Source organism: Choristoneura fumiferana, chromosome 14, assembly GCF_025370935.1.
Source record: "Choristoneura fumiferana chromosome 14, NRCan_CFum_1, whole genome shotgun sequence".
NCBI lineage: Eukaryota > Metazoa > Arthropoda > Insecta > Lepidoptera > Tortricidae > Choristoneura > Choristoneura fumiferana.
In genome coordinates, this window is record NC_133485.1 from 7,338,681 (window position 1) to 7,363,708 (window position 25,028).

At 36.4% G+C, this 25,028-nt stretch overlaps 1 protein-coding gene across 1 annotated transcript in view; it reads right to left on the reverse strand.

Annotated features, from left to right (window-relative positions):
- The window catches only part of Src42A (Tyrosine-protein kinase Src42A), a 70,701-nt gene extending 46,074 nt beyond the window's left edge, over window positions 1–24,627 (reverse strand). The window contains exon 1 of the mRNA XM_074097359.1: window positions 24,051–24,627. Coding sequence (XP_073953460.1) covers window positions 24,051–24,412 — 362 coding nt within the window. The 5' untranslated portion in view covers window positions 24,413–24,627. The remainder of the gene's footprint in view (window positions 1–24,050) is intronic.
- Window positions 24,628–25,028: the final 401 nt, after the last annotated feature.

Consider the following 25,028-nt stretch of genomic DNA (forward strand, 5'->3'; position numbering starts at 1 on the left):
TGGCCTTATAAGCTTTAAAGCGGAAAAATGTACGGAATGTATTAAGGTTATTGCGTATTCCAATCCATTCATCTTTGAGGCAGTCTACAGTCACGTATAAAAATAAGCATCTAATTGGACTACGTTCCGCAGATTCTCTAAGGCGGGGCTCAGGCTAAAAATGTATACCGGTAGTTAATATGATTTGCCTACTGACTGCATTACTATCATCATCATCATCATCCCAGCCTATATACGTCCCACTGCTGGGCATAGGCCTCCTCTCAGAACAAGAGGGCTTGGGCCATAGTTCCCACGCGGGCCCAGTGCAGATTGGGAACTTCACACACACCATTGAATTGCTTCGCAGGTTTGTGCAGGTTTCCTCACGATGTTTTCCTTCACCGCAAAGCTCGTGGTAAATTTCAAATGCATTACTATGATGGAGGTAAATACATTAAACTACACAAGGCGAGAGGGTCGAAATTCAAAAGATGCATAAATACGGTTCATCCTGATACGCCATAATAAGACTGTAAACTTATTTGTAACTTTTGTTTCTCTGTTTAGAACAGTAGGTAGCTTGGATACTTTTTTAGGCTTACCACTTTTAGTCAACCTTTTCCTATTTAATCAAAAACCGAAAATATAGGTCTATCGATACTACTATCGATGATCACGTCAATGTCGAGGTTGAAGAATGTTCGTGTCACAAGCAGGTTTCATGAGTTCGCAACTTAAATGTCAGATCACTAAGACAAAACAGAACGAATATTTATACATATCTGTTACAAAATTGGGAGTCTCGTCGGTATATTACTACATAGTTCTATGACTAGATCTACACAAAATGGCGTTCAGTGCCTAGAAGGCAAAAGGATCGTCATGACGGTGTTCAACCGTTCATTAGCCGCGGGAGATTTCATGAAAGAAGAGCCTTAACCTACATTTCCAAATGATTACTGAGGAATGTCACGAATAAGCCAGCCGTTTGGATAATGGAGGTGTTTAACAATTGTTTCTGCGGTCGCCGCGGGTCGACGAACGACCTAGCTACCCGCAAGGCAGCGGCATCGCACGCGCCAGCCTCTGCGGCGCTCTGTTCTTGTTATATTACACTAACAAACAGACTACGTAAATAATGTGTCTGTGGTATAAATAATCACGGTAGCTAGGCATTTGCATAGTGAGTAATTGATGTAATATCCTACTCAAGCTCTGACAATGAAACGTCACTCGATAGTTTCGTCAGTGATACTCAAGCATTATGGAAAAACCACGCGTCGACGAGTTTAATCGGGTTTTAACGAAGTTACAAGTTCGGGGGTTTCGGCGTGCGTAGAAAAAAAATAAGGACGTTTTATTACAAGTTTGCTTTGATAATGTAGACGTATAAACGGCAGGAAATAAATTAAAAGATCTACATGTACGAGTTTCAATAGAAAGTAATTGAACACAGTAAATTGTATTCAAAATGTGCTTGCAAATTAATTCAGCAGAACCTTACCGCACACACCGCAACGCAATATTACGACACATTTACATGATCAGTGATCAGACATCTCATTTCACTCCAACAACGTAAGTATTCGCAACCTACAGGTTTCATAATTATTCGATGACGACCACAAGTTTTTTTTATCGGAGATCGCGAACCATGATGGTTGTTTATGTCGTGTAGGGTTTAATGAACGACCTCACTTACACTTTTGCTGACAGGCCGGACCGGACGTATCATACATACTCTCTAAGCAATAATTACATTCGCGCGAACGGTCGCATACATACCAGTTTCGGTGACAAGTTGCAAAACTCTCACTTGCGCTTGTCGCATCTCGTGCGCGAATTCGAGACGCTACATTACCAGTGGCAAAAAATATTATTTTGCTATCCGTCGACGTTTCTAATCACCGCATCATATCTGGGCCAGCGGAAATTCACGAGCGAGCGATCTACTGAAAGCCTTTTACATCACTCCCAGCACCTGGTACCACCAGGATCTGCTACGAATGCTAATTGGCGGAGATTTTTTTTGTCATTATTTTTATGCTGCCAACTAAAATCATATTACCGATATGAATATGTGACTCAATGCTGTTACATTCTATTTGATTTAAATTGGTAATTAAGATTAGCAACATCATGACATATTATAAGACAGTGAAAATGTCTCGGCTTGAATGACAGGCGCATTTAAAATTGTTAGACGAATGCAAAACAAAGATACAAATTGGGAATAAGAGAAAGTATTCTTGAAAATGTAAACGGTAGAGTGCGAGTTGCAGAGAATAAGAAGGGTTTTCAAAGCAGATTTTTGATCCCATGGCGTCAAAAACTATAAGAGATATAAGTTGACTTTTTTATACAAAAGGGGCGGTATGGCGGCAAACGTTTACTGTGATTTTTCATAATCATTTTTGTTTAATAGTGTAGTGTCTCATGTGACACAAACCGCCGCCCCCATAAGCTCCATTTATGTTGGGAATCGTCCCAAGTTACATCATACATGAGACATGACCTAATAGTAGGTTTACTTTGTTTTATTTTGAAACGAGCTTTTTCCCGCGACTGTATGTTAAGAATTCGTTTATCACTATCCCGCGAGAACTAAGCAATTTTCCGGGATAAAAATTACCCTTTGTCCTTCCTAGGGTCTCAAAACTATCTCCATACCAAATGTCATCTAAATCCGTTCAATTCAAGCGTGAAGAGATAAAAGATACAGAATTACTTTCGCATTTATTACACATATTAGTAAGAATATTTTTCACACAAGTTAGTAGGTATTGCCACAGTTTAAACCTAAGAAGTTGTAGCAAGGGGCTTTGATCGTATACCTTCTCCAGGAACACTATTACTATTTTCCTATATTTCACATTATTTTCCAAGTTTTGGATTAAAGATTGTGCACGGGATGAATTTCAATTTTACTGTAGTTATTTGTATTAAAACACGAAAAACTGCGAAAACTAGCTTAATATCTGCTTGCAGAGTGAGACAATAAAGATTGAAAAATGTAACAGTCTCCAAAAATCATGAAAAAAATTTCTACCAGTTTGAAGTCTGTACCAACGGACGAGCCAACAGGAGTGATAGAAACCTAATACAACAGATAGTATGTAGGTAAGATAGACGACTAGGTCCACTCCAGCAGTCTCGTGTTCAGACTTCAAACTGGTAGAAAAACATTTTATGGTTTTTTCTCGCATTTCAGTGTTACTTATCTAAGCTACGTAGAATAGCTTGAGGTCAAGTGCTCGTCACCTTTTACAAAAGATTACTTTTTCCGACGCAGAGAAGTTAATTATCCAAGCGTCCTCGTCCTTAAGCATTGCGATGAGTATAAATTGTAGCTTAGAAATGGGGAAAAGCGTTACATTTTGATATCAGTGACTTACGATCCCGTTCCAAAAAGTCACAGTGAAAAGTCATCGTGACTTTGTCACGCCTGTTACTCGTGTCGTGTCACTGCATGATATTTGTGACACGTCACGGTCCTGTAATGAACGTTTTTTTTGTTACACTGTGATTTCAACGTGACTATGCCACGCGTGTTACTCATTCATACTAATTATTATAAATGCAAGTGTGTCGAAACGGAGTGACGGATCGACGTGACTTTTGGCATAGAGATAGTTTATGAGCCAGAGAATGACATAGGCTACTTTTTACTCTGGAAAAATGCATAGTTCCCGAGGGAACAGCGCGCGATAACCGAATTCCACGCGGGCGAAGCCGCGGGCATAAGCTAGTATCACCATATGATATTGTCGCAGTGCTATTTCGCCACTTCCGAACACTCCCGACTGAGCCCGATTAGAGCCGAGTTACAGTCACAGCACTCCACGGCGTCGTGATTTGAGTAACAGAGACTGCGCTAGACGCTAGGAACAGTAGGAACGTATGTGATTTTGTAACGTTGTTCGTTTGTAAAAAGTCACAGTGACACCTTTTGACGGCGAGTCACTGTGACTTTGTCACCGTGACGTTATTTATCCCCCATGTAGCTGGGATCCCTGCGATCTAAGCATCACATACAGATTTGGTAACAGTGGGACCTAATCGGAAGTATTTAGAATAGAATAGTAAGCCTTTATTAACACACTAAGAGCAACATAAACATTATTAATAAACTGAAGATATTTTCCACATTATACTTATAACTACTTATAACATAACTAAGTGCTAACTAAGTGTGATAAATGGATTGGGCTCAGCGTATGCTGTGGACGCACCACACAAAGTGCGCATGCACACAGCGCTGATTTACAGCCCAACCCTTTACACTTGCTGCCTATCTTTGTGTTTATCACTGTGGGTAGGTTCGAATACAAAATCGGATGCCAAATTTTTTTTTGTAAATAATAATAATAATTTACCACCTAATAACGGAATATAAAAAAGGACGGTATTTAATTATAAAAATAATTGAGTATTTAGGAAGGGTTTGAAATTAATAAGGTACTAATTATCGAGGCATTACAGCCAGCAATATTTCCATTCGAACACAAAAAAAAACAAATCGATTTCTAAGGGGCTGTTTCACCATCCATTGATTAGTGTTAACTGACGGTTAAATGTGATGCCATCTCCGTCTATTCGAACAAAACAAACAGAGACGGCATCACATTTAACCGTCAGTTAACACTAATCAATGGATGGTGAAACAGCCCCTAAGTGTCGGACTTCTGGCAAACAAAAACGGCTATCGTTTCACTAACTTCGCGGTGAAACCCTAACACTGCAGTCAAAGTTGATCAGTCAGCGTGGGCGGCGGACGGAGTGCAGTGTTAATTATTGAAAGTGCCGCATCTCGCGGGTAGTCCGGCTGCATGTACCAGATACAATGTGTGTCAAGTTTCACGGTCTTTGTCGATTCTAACAATATCAACACGGGACTTAACACATTCACTATCGACTGTCAAACCCGAGACTGCTTCAGTTGCCGCTAACACACATGTGCGTTCATTTGCTTTGCCTTCAAAATTATGGTAGTGGCATTCGACGAAACTCACGCAAACGTATATGGCTTGCCGGTAATAAATGTAGGTAATAAACCTTGCCAAGTATCTTTATGAATATTTTTTGTCTAAGTCAACGTAGGTATTAGTTTTAGCTTTCAGCATGGCTATTTAGTTTTTTTTTGTTCTCAGTGCCGCAGCTTCTGTTACTGCGTTAGACAGTATGGTCTAGATAAACGGCAGCGATGCTAATTCCATTATACAGATATCAAGATTAGTATCCCACGTTTCGAGAATCGAGATGTACCATTAGTCTAATACGTGGTCTACCACCCTAAAGTTTATAATCGTTTGCATGTCATAAAACAATAATGCCAATAGACTTGTCTGTCAACTTGAAAGTTCGACTTTAGCCATAATATTCATTTGATAGGACCTTGTTTAAAAATTGATAGACCACTTATTTGGCTGATGGTCAGGAAATTTCAACGTGCCTCGCAAAATATAACGTAAGTACAGTGTGCAGTTAAAATTGCAAACAGTTTTCTGTCCTAGTTAAAAGTAGTTGTTAATTAAATGTCGACTAGTGTTAAAGCAATGTCGGGAACTACCTGTGGCACGCACGCGACATTACGCAGTCCTTAAGGCAAAAGAAACAACTCGGCAGGCAATTCTGTAATCTGCTCAACATGCTTGTTTCAGTTTCGTCACATCTGGATACTTTCTAAAGAAACTGCAACAAGTAATAACTATGGCAGGTAAGACGCGGCGGGCCTTCCAGTGGAAACATGCGATAATAAGGTATAATTGCACACCACCTCTGTGACTATATTTAGAAGCAAACTCTCTGGAACTCGCTGGGCATGCGACTAGTGTAATTACGTAAAGCGGTTGAGCCATTTCTAATCTAAAAATAATCGTAGGCTTTACACAGACGTCGGCGCCACTGGGATCGTACGAGAAAGTTAAGGTAATTTTTCATATCCACGAAATTTTGCTACAGGCTAACTTGCAGTAAATATTAACAATGAGCGTTGTCATGTAATCAGGCCAACTTTGTGACGAAGATGAAAAATTAGCTATTGATAAATATAACATTAAAATCCTTGCATACCATACGACGTAAGGTTGAGTTCAGTGGTCAAAATTATTATATTAAGTTCAGTTTTCTAGTCAACTACTTGTGTGAAGGATTGCGCTCACATCACTCAATAGTCTCAAAGCAATAATACCTAGAATGATTTGTTTATTAGCACCAACCAAGCAAATTAAGATAAACACTAGACACAAGATATATCATTAGTGTATAATCATATACATAGATGTATTTTTATCAGATATGAAATAACGGCTAGCACGAAGTAAATATTATATGCCGACATTAATATTTAACCGCAGCATATCCGTGACATGAACTAATACATCAACGGCGCCAGTGCCAGGTAATCACGTCTGCGTAGAAGTAATGCGAATTTTCCTTACCGCTCACATCGTCAAGTAAGCTATCATTAACCCTTTAGCGATACTGTCCAGTTCCAATAGGCCTGCTTTTAGCAAACATTGTAGTATACTTACCTATATTGTTCCGTAAACAAAGCCTATGTCATTGATTAGATTATAAATGTACCTACGTACCTACCTCCGTCAAACCTGCATCGTCATCAGTATTGGCGTATGCAAATACAATTAAATGACGGATGTAATAAAAACAAATGTACGTACTTGTACTACCTGCGTTATGCATGTTATAATCAACAATAGAACGTAAATCACTTACAGTACTACACATTAGTAATTTAAACTTCGTTAAACCGGAGAGATATTTACCATGAACGATTTTAAGTGATTCATGGTTAATTACGTTATTCACAATATGATCTATCCGGTATCATGATATGCGATACGTAACTGCGTCGGGATATAATATACGGGAGTTCATTAAATGTAGTCTACATCCCGTAACAAATAGTACCTGGGCGACCGAGCTTTGCTCGGGCTAAAACTCGATAATAATAGTATTTCTCAAAAAGTTGTCCCGTCATGAAATTGACAAGAAATCAGTTTTGTCAAGAACTTAACCTAACCTAACTTAACCCTAATAACGTGCAATTAATAAAGTGCAAAATTATTAACCCTCATAAAACATAAACTACATAAAACATCCAAAATTTCTTGACGTCGTCAGGAAAACGTCACGAAATCTTGTGAGGAAAAAATCGTAATTTTGTAACTACATCAACACTTTATATTGGGTCCATCCACTTTTTATCACTTTTACCACAAGGTTTTGTATATATTTCAAAACAATATTAAGTACAATTTTTCTTTGGTGAAATAGCGTCAGGATTTTTTTTTAAATATGTGGACAATTGCGTAATTGAAAAATGGACAACTTTTTGAGAAATAGTCTAAAGCGTTTTCCCAGAGATAAGACCAAGCTAGATCGATTTTTCATGCCCGAAAACCCCTACATACCAAATTTCATCGAAATCATTGGAGCCGTTTCCGAGATCCCTGAAATATATTTATATATATACATGTATACAAGAATTGCTCGTTTAAAGGTATTAGATAGTAATATATATATATAATTACTTGACTAGCGACCTGCCCCGGCTTCGCACGGGCAAAGTAAAAAAAATAACGGCCAAGTGCGAGTCAGACTCTCGTACGTAGGGTTCCGTACCTATGCAACATTAGACATTAGCATACATCATCTGAGAAAGTTTCAACTGTCTAGCTATCACGATTCATGAGATACTGCCTAGTGACAGATAGACGGACAGTGGAGTCTTGGTAATAGGGTCCCGTTTTTATTACCCTTCGGGCACAGAACTCTAAAAAGGCCTCTAATCAAGGGCACTTCACTCACACACATTTTTCAGCCCAATTTCCCAAAAACTACACCCGACCCGACACGCATGAAGCCGGGGCGCGTCAACGTAGAGTAAATGCATTTTTTGGTTAGATTGATATTTTTAATTCCGTAATATCTTTTGAATGGAATATCCGATTTGAATAACTCAAATAGTAATCTACAGGTATTAACCGTCTTGAATATAAAATTATTTATTTGGATAAGGATTAATACAAAGGTATGGATAACATGGTCTGATTTTAGTCATTCCTGTCAACATTTTAAATGTAAAAAGTAGTTATAGTGACATAACTACAATAATTGGACGCGTAGTTTTTTGTAGATCTTGATGTATTCTTTAATATCGTAAAACATTTTTTTGTTCTATAATCAATAGTTTCTACAGCGCATGCGATGAAAGATGTTTTAGGGCAACTTTTTTTACACTTTGAGTTATATTGTTGTAGTATTAGTAAGGAACCCTATTTTTTCTGTTAATAAATATAGCTTATGGCACTTTGGAATAATTTAGCATTCTAATAGTGAAAGAATTATTAAAATCAGTCCAGTAGTTTTTGAGTTAATTCGTAACAAACATCCAAAAATCCAAAGCTTTCCGCTTTATAATATTAGTATAGATAGATAGATAAAAAACTTTATTCACAAACATGCCATGACAATTCTACATAAACAAACGATTCAGATTGTTACATATTTAAATTAAGTTGTCACGGCACAGCCGCGAAAAGGCGCCGACTCAGCATGTGCTGCGACATTGCTGTCACAGCGCTGATATTCTGTCGGAACCAGTAGGAGTTGACGCACTCAGTCACATACAATTTTACTCAAAGTTACTATAATGTATAATTTAAGGTTCAAATAACAAACAAACATAACAGACATTCTTTGAATATAGGTACCTAATACAAGCAAAAACAAAGACAAAGATTTTCGCAGCCTGGTTGTCAAATAGAACCGACGATACCGGGTAGTACTAAGCATTGACCTGAAGCTTCTGGCAACCCAATAAATATGTTTTAAACACACACCACAGTATAGAGTATAGATTTACCATGTTTCGTAATAAATAAGACAGGACAGGAGTTAACATTAACAGCAAGAAGGCGGATCTGTCTGTACCTGTAGCTATATAATTTGATGACGAGGCGACAACCTAATGATGTCTACTTTGTCAATTAATTTTATTGAAGTTTGAGTATTCAACTTACTAATTATCTACATTATCGTGCCGTTATATTAAACCTACAGAGATATTGTATTGGGAGGGTGCGAAGTACTAGGTGGGGGTGATGAAATCTATCGCAGCGCTCATGGTGGCCAAAAGTAGAAATAGTTCTGGCTCTGTCATCTGTCATACTCATATGAATCTGTCATTAACAAAGCAATTTGTATAGACTTTCAACTACCTAATTTTAGTAATAGATGTTGTGTTATGATGCGAGCTTGAATTATTGAACACTGTCCCTGTTTTGTTCTTAATCCCTCTACATCATTGACATGTCTAGCAACAATTTCCCTTATGAAACGGTTTGTGGTTGAAATTTTATATTGAGTGATACTCACAAAACCGGTCTTCAAAATGATACTTATTTTGATTTGAAAACGATATTAAATTTATTATTAGCGATATTTCAATCTAATTAAGTTACGAAAATTCACAATAAGTTTTTATTACCTAAATTAGCATTAGTATTTTAATGACATCACTCTCTAATCCGTAGATATAATGAATTATTGGAGTAAAATAGTTTAAGGATTATCATTTTTTCCCCTCACAGGAGGAGGCCTGTGCCCGGCAGTGGGACGTATATAGGCTGGGATGATGATGATGATGATACCCTAACAGGGTGTCGTGTACCTACTATTTAATAATATGTCACCTAATGTAATAAACATGACTTATAAATGAATAAATAAATATAAATAGATAAAAAACTTTATTCACAAACATGCCATGACAATTCTACATAAACAAACGATTCAAATTGTTACATATTTAAATTAAGTTGTCACGGCACAGCCGCGAAAAGGCGCCGACTCAGCATGTGCTGCGACATTGCAGTCACAGCGCTGATATTCTGCCGGAACCAGTAGGAGTTGACGCACTCAAATAAATCTAAAAACAATTATACAAGTTTACTATTATTCAAAGAAACCAATAAGATAGCTCTATCTTTTCGTTTTACAGTAAAAGTACAACTACACATGAAGTAAACAAACCCTGACATAACGAAACTAAAACACACTTTTTGATTAAATTTTACTTAAGTACCTCATTTAATTTTATTGACCAAAAATGAATTCACAACCTTTTGCCCACCCAAATCACGGTATCACAGTTGTTTTGTATTATAAATTAAAACGTTATAGGTTTGATTTATGTCATGTCGCGATGAAATTTCAAAACGTCAGAGCATCAGAGCCAAAAAAGTTGCGGACGCTAGGTGGCGCTGATGTCGTGCACAGAGCCAATACCTACAATGACGTTCTCTTCCTTAAATGCGTCAATAAAATCAAAATAAAGTAAAAAATAATCCAGTTTCTTTTCATAAAACATTACCGTGTAAGAACCGGTTGGAATTTCTTTTAAAGTGGATAAAATGACCGCTGGATCAAACTACAGACAACCTTGAGATACGCAACCAAAGTGGGTTCGTTTTTGGCAAGGTAAAGGAATGATTTCTCAAATGCAAGTATTAAGCCATTAAAAACATGCTTGCGAATTTAGGCAAGTTACTGTAACCATTACTCTGTATATTTATACAACAAAGAAGGGAAATAAAAATAATCATGCAACTTTTACGCAATGTGAACATTTCGAAGTATGCATTTTTATTGAAGTATACGAAACAATACAGCTACACAAAAAATATAGTATGTATGACAAAGGGAAGTCTGATAGCGCGCGTTTTGGGTTGTAGTTTACAGACGGCATTCAGTGTTGGAAATTGAGCGATTTACTGCACTAAAAGCTTTTCAATAGTTTGGTTTGTCTACCGCGTTATAAGGGGCATCGTCCGTAAGACCGTGACGCTTGACAACATCGTCTGCAGTGACCTTAATTGCATATCATGCGATCTGGGCCGTTGCTCTCTCTTAAATCAAACTCCAAGGCCCTAGAACCCTACTTATACTAAGCGACGTGTTCATCCGCCCTAGCACGTGAAGTGTACCTTATGCAACCGGTGTCAATGACCGCTTCAACTTGTTCGTCTATACTATAAAATATATTTCATTCATGTATGCGCCGATAGGAAGTATATCTCGTGAATGTATCTAAAGAATGTTCATGGGCCCGTATTGAGAACACCAAATGCAGAAGAATGTCGTTAAAACAACTTGGTGATAGCTAAAGACAACGCAAGGCAGAAGTATCTATTTGAAACCACAATTTATGTTTACTTAATGTAGGTTTACAACGCTGTGTGAGGGACGGGAGCAGGGCGGTGAACTCAAACGCATCCTGTCTCCATCAGCGATGTGGGCCAGCCATCTTTACTAGGAAATGTAGGTTTTTAGAAGCCGTTAGTGGCACACCCCGGCTCACACATCATCGCTGCTGGGTCAATTGAACACTTTGACTCTTCCGTACTAATGTCCGATTTCTAAACGCCATACAGGCATGTGGTTAAGTCTCTTACAAATCCTGTACGAAGAAGGCTTTAGCAATTAACTGGGATCCATTCTACAATTTAACAATCATGTTTACACTAATTACTGATGTATTAATAACTTGTTATTAGCATAATCTGAGGGTAAAAAGACCTTGGATATGCCCGCATGATAATTTTATTGTTTGTACGTTGAAAAATGGTAATTCGAGAAAATAACGTTCGTAACATTGAAAGTTTTTAATATCCTAAGTTATACACCATGACAAGGGTAACATGTGATACAGTAATGTAAACAGTAAAATGAGTAAAAACTTAATGAAAACTATAAAATTAGACAAAATATTATAAAAGTGAAGTAACATTAAGTACTTGTCTTTACATTTACAAAATAAATGAAGAAAATTTCGTCATATCCTCACTATTATTGCTATTAACAGTTATTTCCGTTTGTTATGCGATCAGAATGCGTCGGCGCAGCGTTGTATGTTGTCTGACGTCCGTCAAGTGCTTCTCCGAAATGCCTGTCTTCCTGTGCTCAGGAATGAATAAACAGATTCACTTGCCTATCGACTTAAGTGTGATGCCAATTCAAATTGATTTCAGATAAATCCGCTTCTGATATATTTCATACGGTGTTTGGCGATTGTCATTAGATAGTTGTCAGTATATAATTTGTTCCAAGAAATAGACGAATAAATTATATTTATCATATTCATAAATGCGTGTTAAGTCATAAATTATTCACATATTTTTGTTTGGGGAGCAAACAAAAATAAGTCCGGATCCTTTATCTAATTCGCTAAACAATGACGTATCGAATATAAAAATTCGTTACAATTTTATAGGTTTATGTATAATTTAACCAATGTCCAAAAGTTATTTTTAAATGGAATTAAAAATTAAACAATAATACGACCAATTATAGCATTTATAAAGGGTAGCAAGCAGCGCAAAGCGGTGGTTAATTCTATTCTATACTGAACTAAGACTTGGCCAGAGAAAATTTCACTCCACCAAAGAAGTAGGAAAGTAATTACGTTAACAATAGAGCAGTATAATTTACTTAGTACCTAGTTATTCTTAGTGTTAAACGCTGCCAGTCGTTGTGTTTTCTAATACTTAAGATCCATAAAATGTTTGCTCTGTTAGCTAGATGTTTTTATTCAAATCGCCAAGTAGAGTCACAGGACCGTTAAACAAGCTGCGGAATAGGGTTGCGGAACAGCCATGTATCGATTGCGATTTTAAAGCAATCGAAGTAATCGAACGTCATTCGACCTCTGGGCCTTTGGGCCTGTAAGTTTACTACGAAGTGCAAAATTCGACCTTCGTATCTTGCCGTCCCGCTGACGCTAATATTATTTAATACGAGAGTGAGAGAGACGGTACGGTACGAACTTCGATTTTCGAATTAGCCCCCCCGACCCCGATACAGCAAAACGGATGTAAACCGGATGTTATTCCGATTACGTACGGTTCGAGAGGTTTTTACGCCCAGCAAGCAGGGTGACAGCTTCTTTAATTACTTAAGGCGATACTGGTTTGTTCACTATTCAAAACAAATCTTGATGTGCAATCTTATTCTTTTTCGTTTTGATTTGCATAATGTATACCAAGATGTCAATCGAAGTAGACCCGTAATTTACCCTGAGCAGAGAATAAAATGGATAGATTATTCGGTAACCATCCAACCGCTTTTTCAAATACGGTATTTGACTATTTTGTATATGTTTTATAAATTTAAACTACACAATGCCTGTTATCGAATAGAAAAACAATTTTTAAGCTACCTTTACAAATAACAAAGTTATAAAGGTTTGAAATTCAAGATTAGGCAGAGAAAGACCTACTGGCATGTGACGTCACACGCCAGTACCGCCATACTTGCTGCATAGAGAAAAGCGTTTGAGAAAGAGACAGGTATATAGATTTTTCAAAAAATCACTATAAATCCAATTTTCAACCGATTTAAATTTTCTCTTCGCTAAACACTATCTGTTTATCTATATTTTCATAATAATATTAAGATATGGCAAAATCAGGAGTTGTCAAATACCGTATTGTATCTATGTATCTTTGTAGTAGTAAAACTGTGTAGTATATCTTTGTATAGCGGTCCGAGGGTCACAACACAAACGGTGCTGGCTGAAAATCAGAGCTATGGTGTTTAGCATTAGTATTAGTAAATGTTTGCGTTTCAGCATTATGCTGAGCTAGTGTCCGATTCACAACCGCAATGACACATACTTTCCTTCGTGTTGTCTATTTGTACTTAATACTATTGGTGTCTTGTATTGTGAATAAATGTTTCTTTCTTTCTAAAATATCTATAAGTATTTTTAGAATAAAGAGTTAAAGTGTGTTTTCTTCAGCAAAGCTTTTTATTCCGGGTTTGTTGAATTTCGAATGTTATGTGGATGTAGTTTCGGGCAACAGTTAGTTGATAATATATTTTTTTATTCATTTATATTAGCCATTTTCTATGTCCCACTGCTGGGCAAAGGCCTCTCCCGCGGATTTTCAACTTCTCCTGTCGGCAGCTAAGTCTATACCAATTTTAGAACGTAACCAAAATTAACTTGGAAGTATAGCGTTTAAAAACTTTATTAAAAAAAAACTATATAATTCCAAGTTTCTTTAATCATGCCTAAATACGCAGCATTAAGTATATTCATAAGTAGTATTGAGACAAGATCTCGTCCCTGCAGCGTAGCGTCCCGGTCCCGTTACGCTTGTAACTTTAAGCCAAGCATTAGTGAGGCGGCAATATCCCGAATACAAAGCAAAGGAAGCCTGCACGTTTTGATGTTTGTCTTACAATTTGCGTGTTTGACTAGGAACCGCTTTCCTGCAAGCCCACCGGTTTTGCAGAGGGCTATTTGTCTTCTCATGGTGCGGTAGAAACGATTAACTGGCCCCTGTAATACCCCAATAACATTAACGTTTACACTATCTCTGATATAGTAGTAATTGTACCTAATTTTAACTTTTTGTCCATGTTTTACCCTTGATTATTGTTGTTATTCTTAAATTTAATTCTAATTTTATTTTGGCTGACAATGTATTGTAATTTACCACTATCATATACCTATTTTTTGTATACAATTCTTGAATCTCAATGATTCGATGTTTACTAGTTATTTTTCTGCTCAGATGCATTTATTAGCGTGACAGACAAACTATGATTTCGAGTCAAGGGTTCAGTCATAACTTGCCAATTTAATTACAGTTTTTGACGTACTTATAATTCGAAGTAGATTAACAGTTAAATCGTGTCTGTGGCTGACCTCGTTCATTGCGCCTGCGCCTGCGTGGAAGGCGTGCGAAACGCGATGCACTCTTAATTATATCAACCGTAATTTCATTCGTAAACTCATTGTCCTTTCTTGGAGGTGATACCGATTATTATCTCTTACAACCGCACGTTCAAAGAAATGCTTTACCAGATTTTAATATAATGTAGGTATCTACTTTATCTTCCCCTATATACGTCCCACTGCAGGGCATAGACCTCCTCTCTGAATGAGAGGGGCTTGGGCCGTAGTTCCCACGCGGGCCTAGTGCGGATTGGGAACTTCACACACACCATTGAATCTACTTAAATAAAAATATCTGAATTTGTTTTTTTTTTTCAAACAAGTCTTAACCTGCGGGTTCGCCCGCCTGAACCATTTTAGAAAGTAAGAAAGAAAACATTTATTCGTGACGACATAGGAAAAAATAAATAAAAAAAATGTGCATGTCATGAAATGGTCCCACAAATTATTGTATTATTTTAGGTTTGGCAGTTGTATTGAAGATCTGGAATTTTGATAAATTCATTTGGCAATTTAACTTTGTGTTAAGAGCATTTACATCTCAATCCCGTGGACATAGGAATAAAAATAGCATAAAAGATTTCCGTGATCTACATAAAAAAATGCAACCAAATAGGTAAACGATTACACGCAGACGTTTCGCATTTATAAAATTGGTAGGATAGGTTAACAAGTTTTGGTTCATTGCATGAAGCTGTTTTCCGTAATGTCATGGACATTTGAAATCCAGTTGTGAATCGCGTAAAACCGGCGACTAGCGCCATCTTTTAGCCCGTGGAATGGTTTAAGTGCCATCATCTACGTATACTACATTAACATCATGAGTGTTATTCAATTTTAAAATTGTTAAAACCCAAAACCCCATTAGACATATTTTTGCTTCTTACTAAAGACACTTCATTATACCACCTTCAGTCCAAAAGTAATAGTTGAATGAAATTAGCTTAAAATTTAACAAAATATATGTAGTCCATTTATCTATCCGAATAGGTATATTTATTATAGAGCGAAGATAAAATATTTAATAAAAAAACCACATTCTAGGACATTTTTGAGGTCGTGACGTGAGAGAGGAAGAGTTGATAATTTTTAACTTTGCGTCATAATTAATTTATTCCAATAGATAAATAAACTCCATAATATTTTGCCAAACCTTTTAGATTTCTTACGCCTATCACTATTGAAAAGCTGAAAATTATCAGATTTTCAGAAAATAATCCATTTCAGAAAATGTGTTGCCATGCAAAAATTATGATTAAACCGGCCGAGGGCGTGTCGGACACGCCCAAAATAGGGTTCCGTAGCCATTACGAAAAAAATAAGTAATATTTTTTAAGGATTTCGTATTTTGTACGGAATATTCCAAGTAATTAATCTAAAATAGACGTCGACAACCCTAAGCGTCCGCGCCGGAGTAGGCAGTTAAGTCTCCTAAAGGGTCGGAGTGGACTTACTTGTCCTCTTTTACTATGGTATAATGTTAGACGAAATAAACCTGATGACTTTAAAGCTTGAAATGTGAAATGAGGAAAATGTGTTGGAGCCGCCTGCGCCAGAGTGTGACTACAATCAAGTACCTATATAGAGAAGTTGTGTCATCACTTTTACAATAAAATTCTCTATAATACTATTCAATGGAAAAAATCAATTGTGTAAACAAAGCATTTTTTCACGATTACTCCGTAGTTGCTTACATTGAACGCCAATCCCGATCATATTCACATCTCAATGAGCTCACCACTGTTTTTAACAATCATTTTATCATTAAATAATCGTGTAAATATGTTTATTTTTATAGAATTAATTGGAAGACGAAAATCCGTTATATTTGTCAAATTGACATGATAATTTTTTCCTCACCGAAGTTGGTCTATGGTTGGTCTAGTCTCTGGAAATTTAGTGCTGTACCAACAAATTTAATTATTTGACTGAACCAACCTTATCTACCGATAATTATGGCTGGCTCTGCAAATTAATTTATTCATAGATATTAATTATTTGTGTTACGTTACACTATTTAATGAAGGTTTATAAAGGTTTCTAATCCTATCATACTATCCTACTTCCTACTATATCCTACTAATCTACTAATATTATAAATGTGAAAGTTAATGAGTGAGTGAGTGAATATGTTTGTTACTTCTTCACGCTGAAACGGCTGGACGGATTTGGATGAAATTTGGCGAAAAGTTAGATAACCTGGATTACAACATAGGATACTTTTTATCCCGATATTCCCATGGGATAGGGATAAAATCTTGAAATAACAACCGCTCAGCTTAGAGTCATGAAAATTGGTATGTAGATAGTTTGACATCTGGAATAAAACATAGCCTACTTTTTATTTCGATATTCCCTCGAGATAGGGATAAAATTTCGAACTAATAACCGCTGGGCTTAGAGTCATGAAATTTGACCATGATTGTTTTTAATGTAATGTCAATGAAAACAACGATTTTATTTTCGGGAATTCCCACGGCAATTTTTAAAAAACCCCGTATTTCAGCTGCTGGACCTAATGATTTACGTGTGCGAAGCCGCGGGTAAACACTAGTTGGACGATAAAAGAGTATTATAGTAGAAATTATGTAGATTTCTATTTACTAGTATCATATTTACTGTGGAGTCCATTGTTGGACCAAAAATCATTTTGAATCACTTCCCTGTGTCTACTCTCATTTCCCTGTCTTGTGTAAATTTAAAAATGCCTCTTCTAAATTATATCGAAAATACAAACTGAGACATGGATGCACAGAAAAACCAGAAAAAGAGACCAGCGCTGGGAATCGAACCTAGGTCCTCAGCAATCCGTACTGCGTACTATAACCCCTACACCACCGTTGGACAGAAGTCAAGATACAAATTTCTCCTATGCACGCATATCTCAGGTTGCCTTTTTCTACTACGCTAATTAAGCAGCAAAAAAATCTAAATTAATTCATATTTAAACTGACCCTTTCAATTCTAAAATACTCCATCATAAACCTTGGGGAAAATATACGTCAAAAAATATAAGTGGATATACATGTTTCACCATTTTAAAAATTCTACCCTTAAAGGGTATAAAAGGGAGTGTAAGTTTGTATGGAAAAAACGTTAGGTATATATATTTGAAGATATAATTCTAAAACTTAGTGAAAATGCTATTAAACATTTTAAGTTAAAAGGGACATGGAAACATTGTGAATGACTCTTGAACAGAACTAAGAGAATACGTGATTCGCCATTTTTAAAAATTAAACTTAGGAAAACATTAAATAATGAAATATGAGTAAATTCAAAATAATTATTTACTGCTGATTGAAGTATCTTAAAGAGCTTTCACATCACTAGAGCCAACGTCAGTCAGTCAGTCAGCCAGTCGTCAGTCAAGTGTCAATGTCAGTCACCACATTTGTTTACACAATTGATTTTTTCCATTGAATAGTACCATAATTGCATTAATTTGTTTCACAATTTTGTACTTATACACTACAGAAGTGAAACGAATGAATGAATGAAGTAAGCTAGTCGGCCAGTTTGGGATTGCCTAATTAGCGATACGCGATACCAAATCGGTCCTTAGCTTAGCTGTAACATAAATAATACTGGAGAATTTCACCATGGCTCGCGAAAATCAACGTCAACATCTAGTACTGACTTTTTCTTTAAGAAAAAAATAATGTTGCGCCTAAAGATTAAAAGTTATAGGAATATATCCTACTTCCTACCTAAATTATAAATGCGAAAGTTTGTGTGTGTGTATGTTTGTTACTTCTTCACGCTAAAACGGCTGGACGCATTTAGATTAAATTTGGTAAGATAGATGGGCGTCTGGAATAACACATAGGCTACTTTTTAACCAGATATTCTCACGGGATAGGGATAAAATCTCGAAATAATAACCGCTGGGATTGGAATCATAGGTAGCTGGACATCTGGAATAACACATAGGCTTTTTCATCCCGATATTCCTACGGGATAGGGATAAAATCTCGAAATAACAACCGTTGGGCTTAGAGTCATGAAATTTGGTATGCAGGTAGCTGGACGTCTGGAATAACACATAGGCTACTTTTTATCCCGATATTCCCACGGGACAGGGATAAAATCTTGAAATTTCAACCGCTGGGTTTAGGGTCTTGAAATTTTGGGCGGTTGTTCTTATCACAACCTCAATGAAGACCACGATATCAATTTTGGGAATACCCAGGGGAATTTTGTAAGATCCCGGAATTTCAATTCAATTTTTTCAATTCAGTTCAATTGTAACTACCAGATCGAAAAGTTAACGCGTGCGAAGCCGTGGGTAAAATCTAGTTTCAAAATACAGCGGTCTTAAATATAACATCTCGATCGGTATTTTCACAAACTTTACAATGCACATGACGCGAATGTCAAGGTTGTGGTTACATTATACAGCTGAAGGGAAGTGGCCGGCGGAAGCGAGGCTTTTGTTGCCTTTACACAATGCTGAAAATAAATCCGTTACCAAAGGATCGCTGTCTGTCGATTGGGTAACAAGATTAGAATTTAATTTTAGTTGTTGTAGGAATGAATCAGATTAAATTTGTATGACTGAAAACCGATAGAATCGCGATATGCGGCACCATGTTCCTTAGCGATTCTAACGTAACGGGTAGATAATGTAGGTTTGTCCTTATTAAAAAAAATTTAGCGATTCTAACGTAACAGGTACATAATGTAACTTTAAAAAAAATCGCTATCATGTTCTAGAAACACGAAATCTACTGTTACATAATGTTTTAGCATTACAGGGTTCACTAAGGTTCATATAACTTAGTAGGCTAATTGCGCTGGTTTGCCGTCCAGTTCCACTTTTCGTACATCTGACTGAGCTGCTACAAACAAACAAGTGCATAAAACTGGAATACAAACCAACCTTTCCGCGCAATTTAGGTAGTACTTGTTGTAATCCATAATTGTTTTTTATTTTTTAAATATCAACTGCACTATTTTTCCTATCAATGGTCGAAAACTAGTTCACACTAAGACGAAAATCAGTTTTTTTGGACGAAAACTAGCAAGTACCCCACATTTGTAAAGCATTTTTTTTTTAATACCCTATCTGTAGAAATAATTTATTGTGATGTCATAGTCATACATATTAATCAAAAGTAGGCTATATAAACACTTCTAACAAGGTCATGTGATATTTTATGGATAAGCATACTTCGCTCTTCATACATCGCTCAAAATCTGTAACTAAGCAACATTGTAGTGCATTCAAATGTGAACATCCAGTACCAACATTATAATAATATTATATATAAACAAGTTACAAGAATCGCAAAGTAGGTTAAACGTTGCATGTCGAAACCGAACCTGCAAGTAGCTGAATTAAACACCAAATCATTAGTTTAATGACTAATTTGATAGATCATTAATAAATACTTGGCGCCAGACGCTTGGATAAGCTTCAGATAGGAAGTGCATCATTTGTTATGTGACAACATTTATGAAGGCTCATACATATTTAAGCAGTGAAATAAGGTTGTGTTGCTGGTAAATAATGAATATCATGTCAGGGATTAAAATGAAATAGTGGAAATTAATTAAGACTGCTGTGTCACAATACACATAACTAGGCAGTAATTCGACTTCATACTAGAGCGCCCGAATCGACGCACGCACACAGCGAAGCGTCTTACACGGCCGCTAACCAAACTTCGCCCGATAAAACTACGCAGTGCCATGCCGCGCGCCGCGCAGTCCTGTCGCTGGTTGAGTGAGTGCTGCGCCGCGCCGCCCGCTCTATTCGCCCCCGTTTCGATCCCGTAACGTGGCTATAAACGCTCAGTACTAAGTAACTAGGTACCTACATACTATAATATTTTATTTAATAATGGCGGCGTCCCGAGTACGTGTGTACTGCAGTGTTTACGGGTGCCTAAATTCAACGCTGATAAAACCAACATTATAATTTTTTAACTTCCTGCTGATACTGAAAGGTAAAATTAATACCTATTAGGTACTTTACTATTAGTCTATTAAAATTTGTCTAGGTACCAACAAAATGTAAACCATAGTGATGTGTTATAGAAAATTACATTTCAAAAAACATGCAAATTGCTATTTACAAATTAAATCTTCTATCAAAATATAAATCCGAACGAATTTATGAATTTGAACTAATATTAATCGCGAACGACCGTTGCCTTTACCCGTCCGTTTGTCCGTCTACTGCGGCGGCCATATTAAGGCGGTGGCAGCTGTCGCTCGCCGAATGCGGCCGACTACCGTGTCCTTTACACTTTTGCGGTCGCCGCATGCAGCATGCAGCGAACGACTCAGTGTGATAGCTGCTTATATAATATGTAGGACCTTAAAATGTAAACAAAATGCCAATTGGTAATTTATTAACCGAGTCAGCGAAATTGCTTTCTTATGTAGGTATTTAAGTCTTTAACGCAATTAACAATTTTAAAAATAAAAATACAGGTAAGTACACAGAAAGAAGTACAAAGGTATCTCTAAATAAGGGATCTCTTCCAGTTAACCTAGTTAAGACCTACTACTGGCTACCCAGTTTAGTATGTTGTCTGTCTACCGTCGAGCACTTTATTTCCTCTACAAGGGGCATTTTTCAAATGATTCCTGTATTTTTTTTGAGCTGGTTTGATGGAATTGTTTATCTATCTATACAATAATTACACTTTTTTCTAAATTGCGGAGCCGAGGCGAGACCTACAACAGCACTAGTTAGACTGTTCAACAGTTTGCATTATTTTTATGAACTAGGATAGCAAGTGGGGCGCCTAATAATACATGAGCACCACCACCCATGGACAGTATGGACACCCCGCAACACTAGAGGATTGCAGCTATTTGTTCTGAAATTAATGTCCAGGGCGGAGTGGTGGGCACCAGATCACATGCGAGACCCATGTGATGGACTGACCAAATTTTAATCAGATTGGCTGTGGGCGGACCTCTGTATGTACACTTGAATCTTTACATATCGGAAGAGATTTCAGGACATTATATGGCAAGCTACATCTGCACTTGTCTGATTGATTGTTGATCACAACCGCTCTGCAAAAAGTGTTTCGACTGAACTAATGTTATTAAGTGATATCTATTTTGTGATAACAACTGTGTTGTAAAATTTTTACTTAGCTAGATATAAACTATTTGGTACATACATTGCCGTATTGCATCTAAAAACTAGTACAGTACTACTTCCATTTGGAAGAAACACACACAATTACAAATTGAATGTTATCTGACTAAAAACTACCTAGATCAGGTACACATTATTACATACAGTAAGTAGAAATCTAAGAAATAAATCTACAGCATAAGGGTGGATCAACAGTTGAGTTTAGTTACTATTTCTTGTTGTTATTCTGTCCCGTCAGCGAGGGGACAAAAGTAGTACAGTTTAATAGAAGAAATGTTGTGTCACATTATAGTAACATGCTTATTAGATGACCAATTATAAAAGAGGCTTAAAACTATCACAAAAATGCATGTTTGGCAAATTTGTATCCTATAAACTTATGGTTTAAAGAGCGACTCAGGGGACCATAACTAACTATAGCAACGAGTGACAAAAAAAGTTGATCAATGCATAAATAAATTTATTAACCTTTTTCCAGGCCCGGGAGTTTAGATGTGTTATCACAAAAGTCATAGTTTTATGTTGTTTACCTACGAGGGATTAATTTAAAAACTAATAATATATTTAACAAATTCAAATGATTTTGTACTGTAATGTATACTTGGTAAGGTCAAATATTTGTGTACATTTATGTGATTGCTATATGCACTATGCCTGGAAAAGGGATTGATAATTGTGCTGCTGTTGTTTTAGGATTCCCTACTTGAAAAGGCAAAAAGCAACTCTTATAGGATCACATTGTTATCTAATTGGTGTGCCAAGATTATTTTTCTAATGCATGGAAGTACCTATATTAAATTGAAATTAATATTACTTAAAGCTATGGTCTCTAGTATGGTCAAGGAACCTGAATCACATACCATGGCAGAACCTTTTCATAACCAATTTTGCTATGATTTCTATGGCTGAATGTATGGGATGTCAACATGGCATTAGTAGCACAAAGGTTCCACCCTGGTATGTGATTTAGTTTCCTTGACTGTACCTATAAAAAAGCAAGTTTCAAAGTGTACATACTCAAAGGGCAATCTTTTAAAAATATTCTTTCATACCAAAATCAAAATAAAACCAATAAGTACTTCTCCTTAATTATTAAATTGGCAAGAAGGGCTTACAGTGCTGATAAAAGAAAACATACAAACAATAACAGATTTTTCAAAAAATAATGTTGTTTTTCATATTACAAACAACAACAAACTGAACTGAATCACAAACTTATTTGTTGTAAGCTTTATAATCTATGTTTAGGTGATAATATTATCCTATCTACCTACAGTCAAGAGCAAAAATATGTATCTATTTAAACCACTCATAAACTACAAATATGTAACCACAGCCATATTAACTTGGAATAAGAGTTTGTGACACATATTTTTGCAGGGTTGGATAAGTTCATCTTTTTGCACTCAACTGTACATGAGAAATATTTCAAAGGTAAACAATAGATGGCTTCATATTGCCACTCCTTACGGTAATTATCTTTGTAGAGCACTATTGATTAAGCAGAAATTATAATAACTTCACCTAATTTATTTTTTTGTGCTATGTAAGCCCTAGTTTTTTTTTAATGCGAAACTGTCTGTTCGTCACCGATTCATGCTCAAAGCACTGAATGTTTAAGCACTAAATGTTCATTCTTGTTTTTTATTTCTTTTGTTGAGGATCTTTAGAATTAGCTCTAGGTATTTTGATGTGATCAGCTGTGGGGGTTTTCAGGCATGTACCATCAATTTAGTTTGTTCTTTTATTTAAGTCTTTCTATAACATTTAAGTAATCTAAATCAATGAGAACAAAAGAAATTTTAATAATCAAACGAAAATAAGTGTGGCTCTTGTGAAACAATGAAATAACTTTCTGCATTTTGTTCATACTCTGTTAACAGTGAGTGCACATAATAATGTGAACATTCCAATTGTATTTTCACTTCTCATACTAATGCAATAAGGTCTGTATACAGTGTACAATGGACACACACGCGAAAGTAAACAAGTTTGATTTCATACCCTAAAAAAATAGGATGCTCACAATTACTGTTGGTAAATATGGTAACAGCTGTTTTGCATACAATTAGAATGCGAAATGAATGTATGCAGGTCTAAGGATGGATATAAATGCTAACAATTGTTGAAAAATTGCATAATTGTATAGATAATAAAGGCTATCAAACTATTACTCACGGTTCTGCCTCTATGGACTGCAGGCGGGCGACATAATTCGAAGGAATGTATCCCTCCTGTTTTGTTTTCTTGCTTCGAGCCAGCCACCAGTCGCCTTGAGTATCATTCAGAATTTCCAGGTGCTCTCCTTTTCTAAAGCTCAAATCTTCATCAGTCCTAGCGTCGTAATCGTACAGGGCCACAAAAATACGGGTGGGAACCACCTCACTGGTATCTGGTCCTTGATTCACTGTAGATCTGGGATCCGGGGGAGGAGTTGGCACGGGCGTTTGGAATGGTCTTGCATCTTCCTCGTGCGGATTAGCCCTGTCGATTTTTGTTTTAGGATCCTTCTCTCCTGTACTGCTAAAACAGTTCCCCATTTTCTCTTTACAAGGCGAGAATGGTTCCAATCGTTTTGTCAAATCACACACTTGTTTGAATACAAACACCAGTCCAAAGTTAGTATAACTATTAACATTTTATAATGTCACATTAGAGTCAAATTTTTAAACATGTATTCTGTTTATTATAGTAAACAAAGACTAGAAAACCCCGAAAACCCCGATCGGACATCACAAAAATCAGCCATTTTGACGCGCCATAGACAAACATAGATTTATTTACTATCTCTTTCGATTGCGTTCAAGGGTAAAGTTTTCCCTTGTAAAGTTTTAAATTTATACCTGTTTGATATTTTAATACATTAACCAACAGAAAGTGTCGAAATAGAACTTCATTTATTTTATAAATTAATAACGGCAGTCAATTGTAAGTTTTAATAAAAAGCAAAGTTGATGCGAATAAGAGTGACATCTAGAATCATTTGTCGTAACTAACACCACCAACTCCAGAACACAATTTGGAATGAATGTCGCTACTTTACAAAAGAGGTCGCTGCAATGCAGTTTTAGTGAGCTGGAATACTACTTCTCAAAACGTATGATGATGCTAAGGTAAGGAAACTGAATCATATACAAGGATGAAACCTTTTCATAA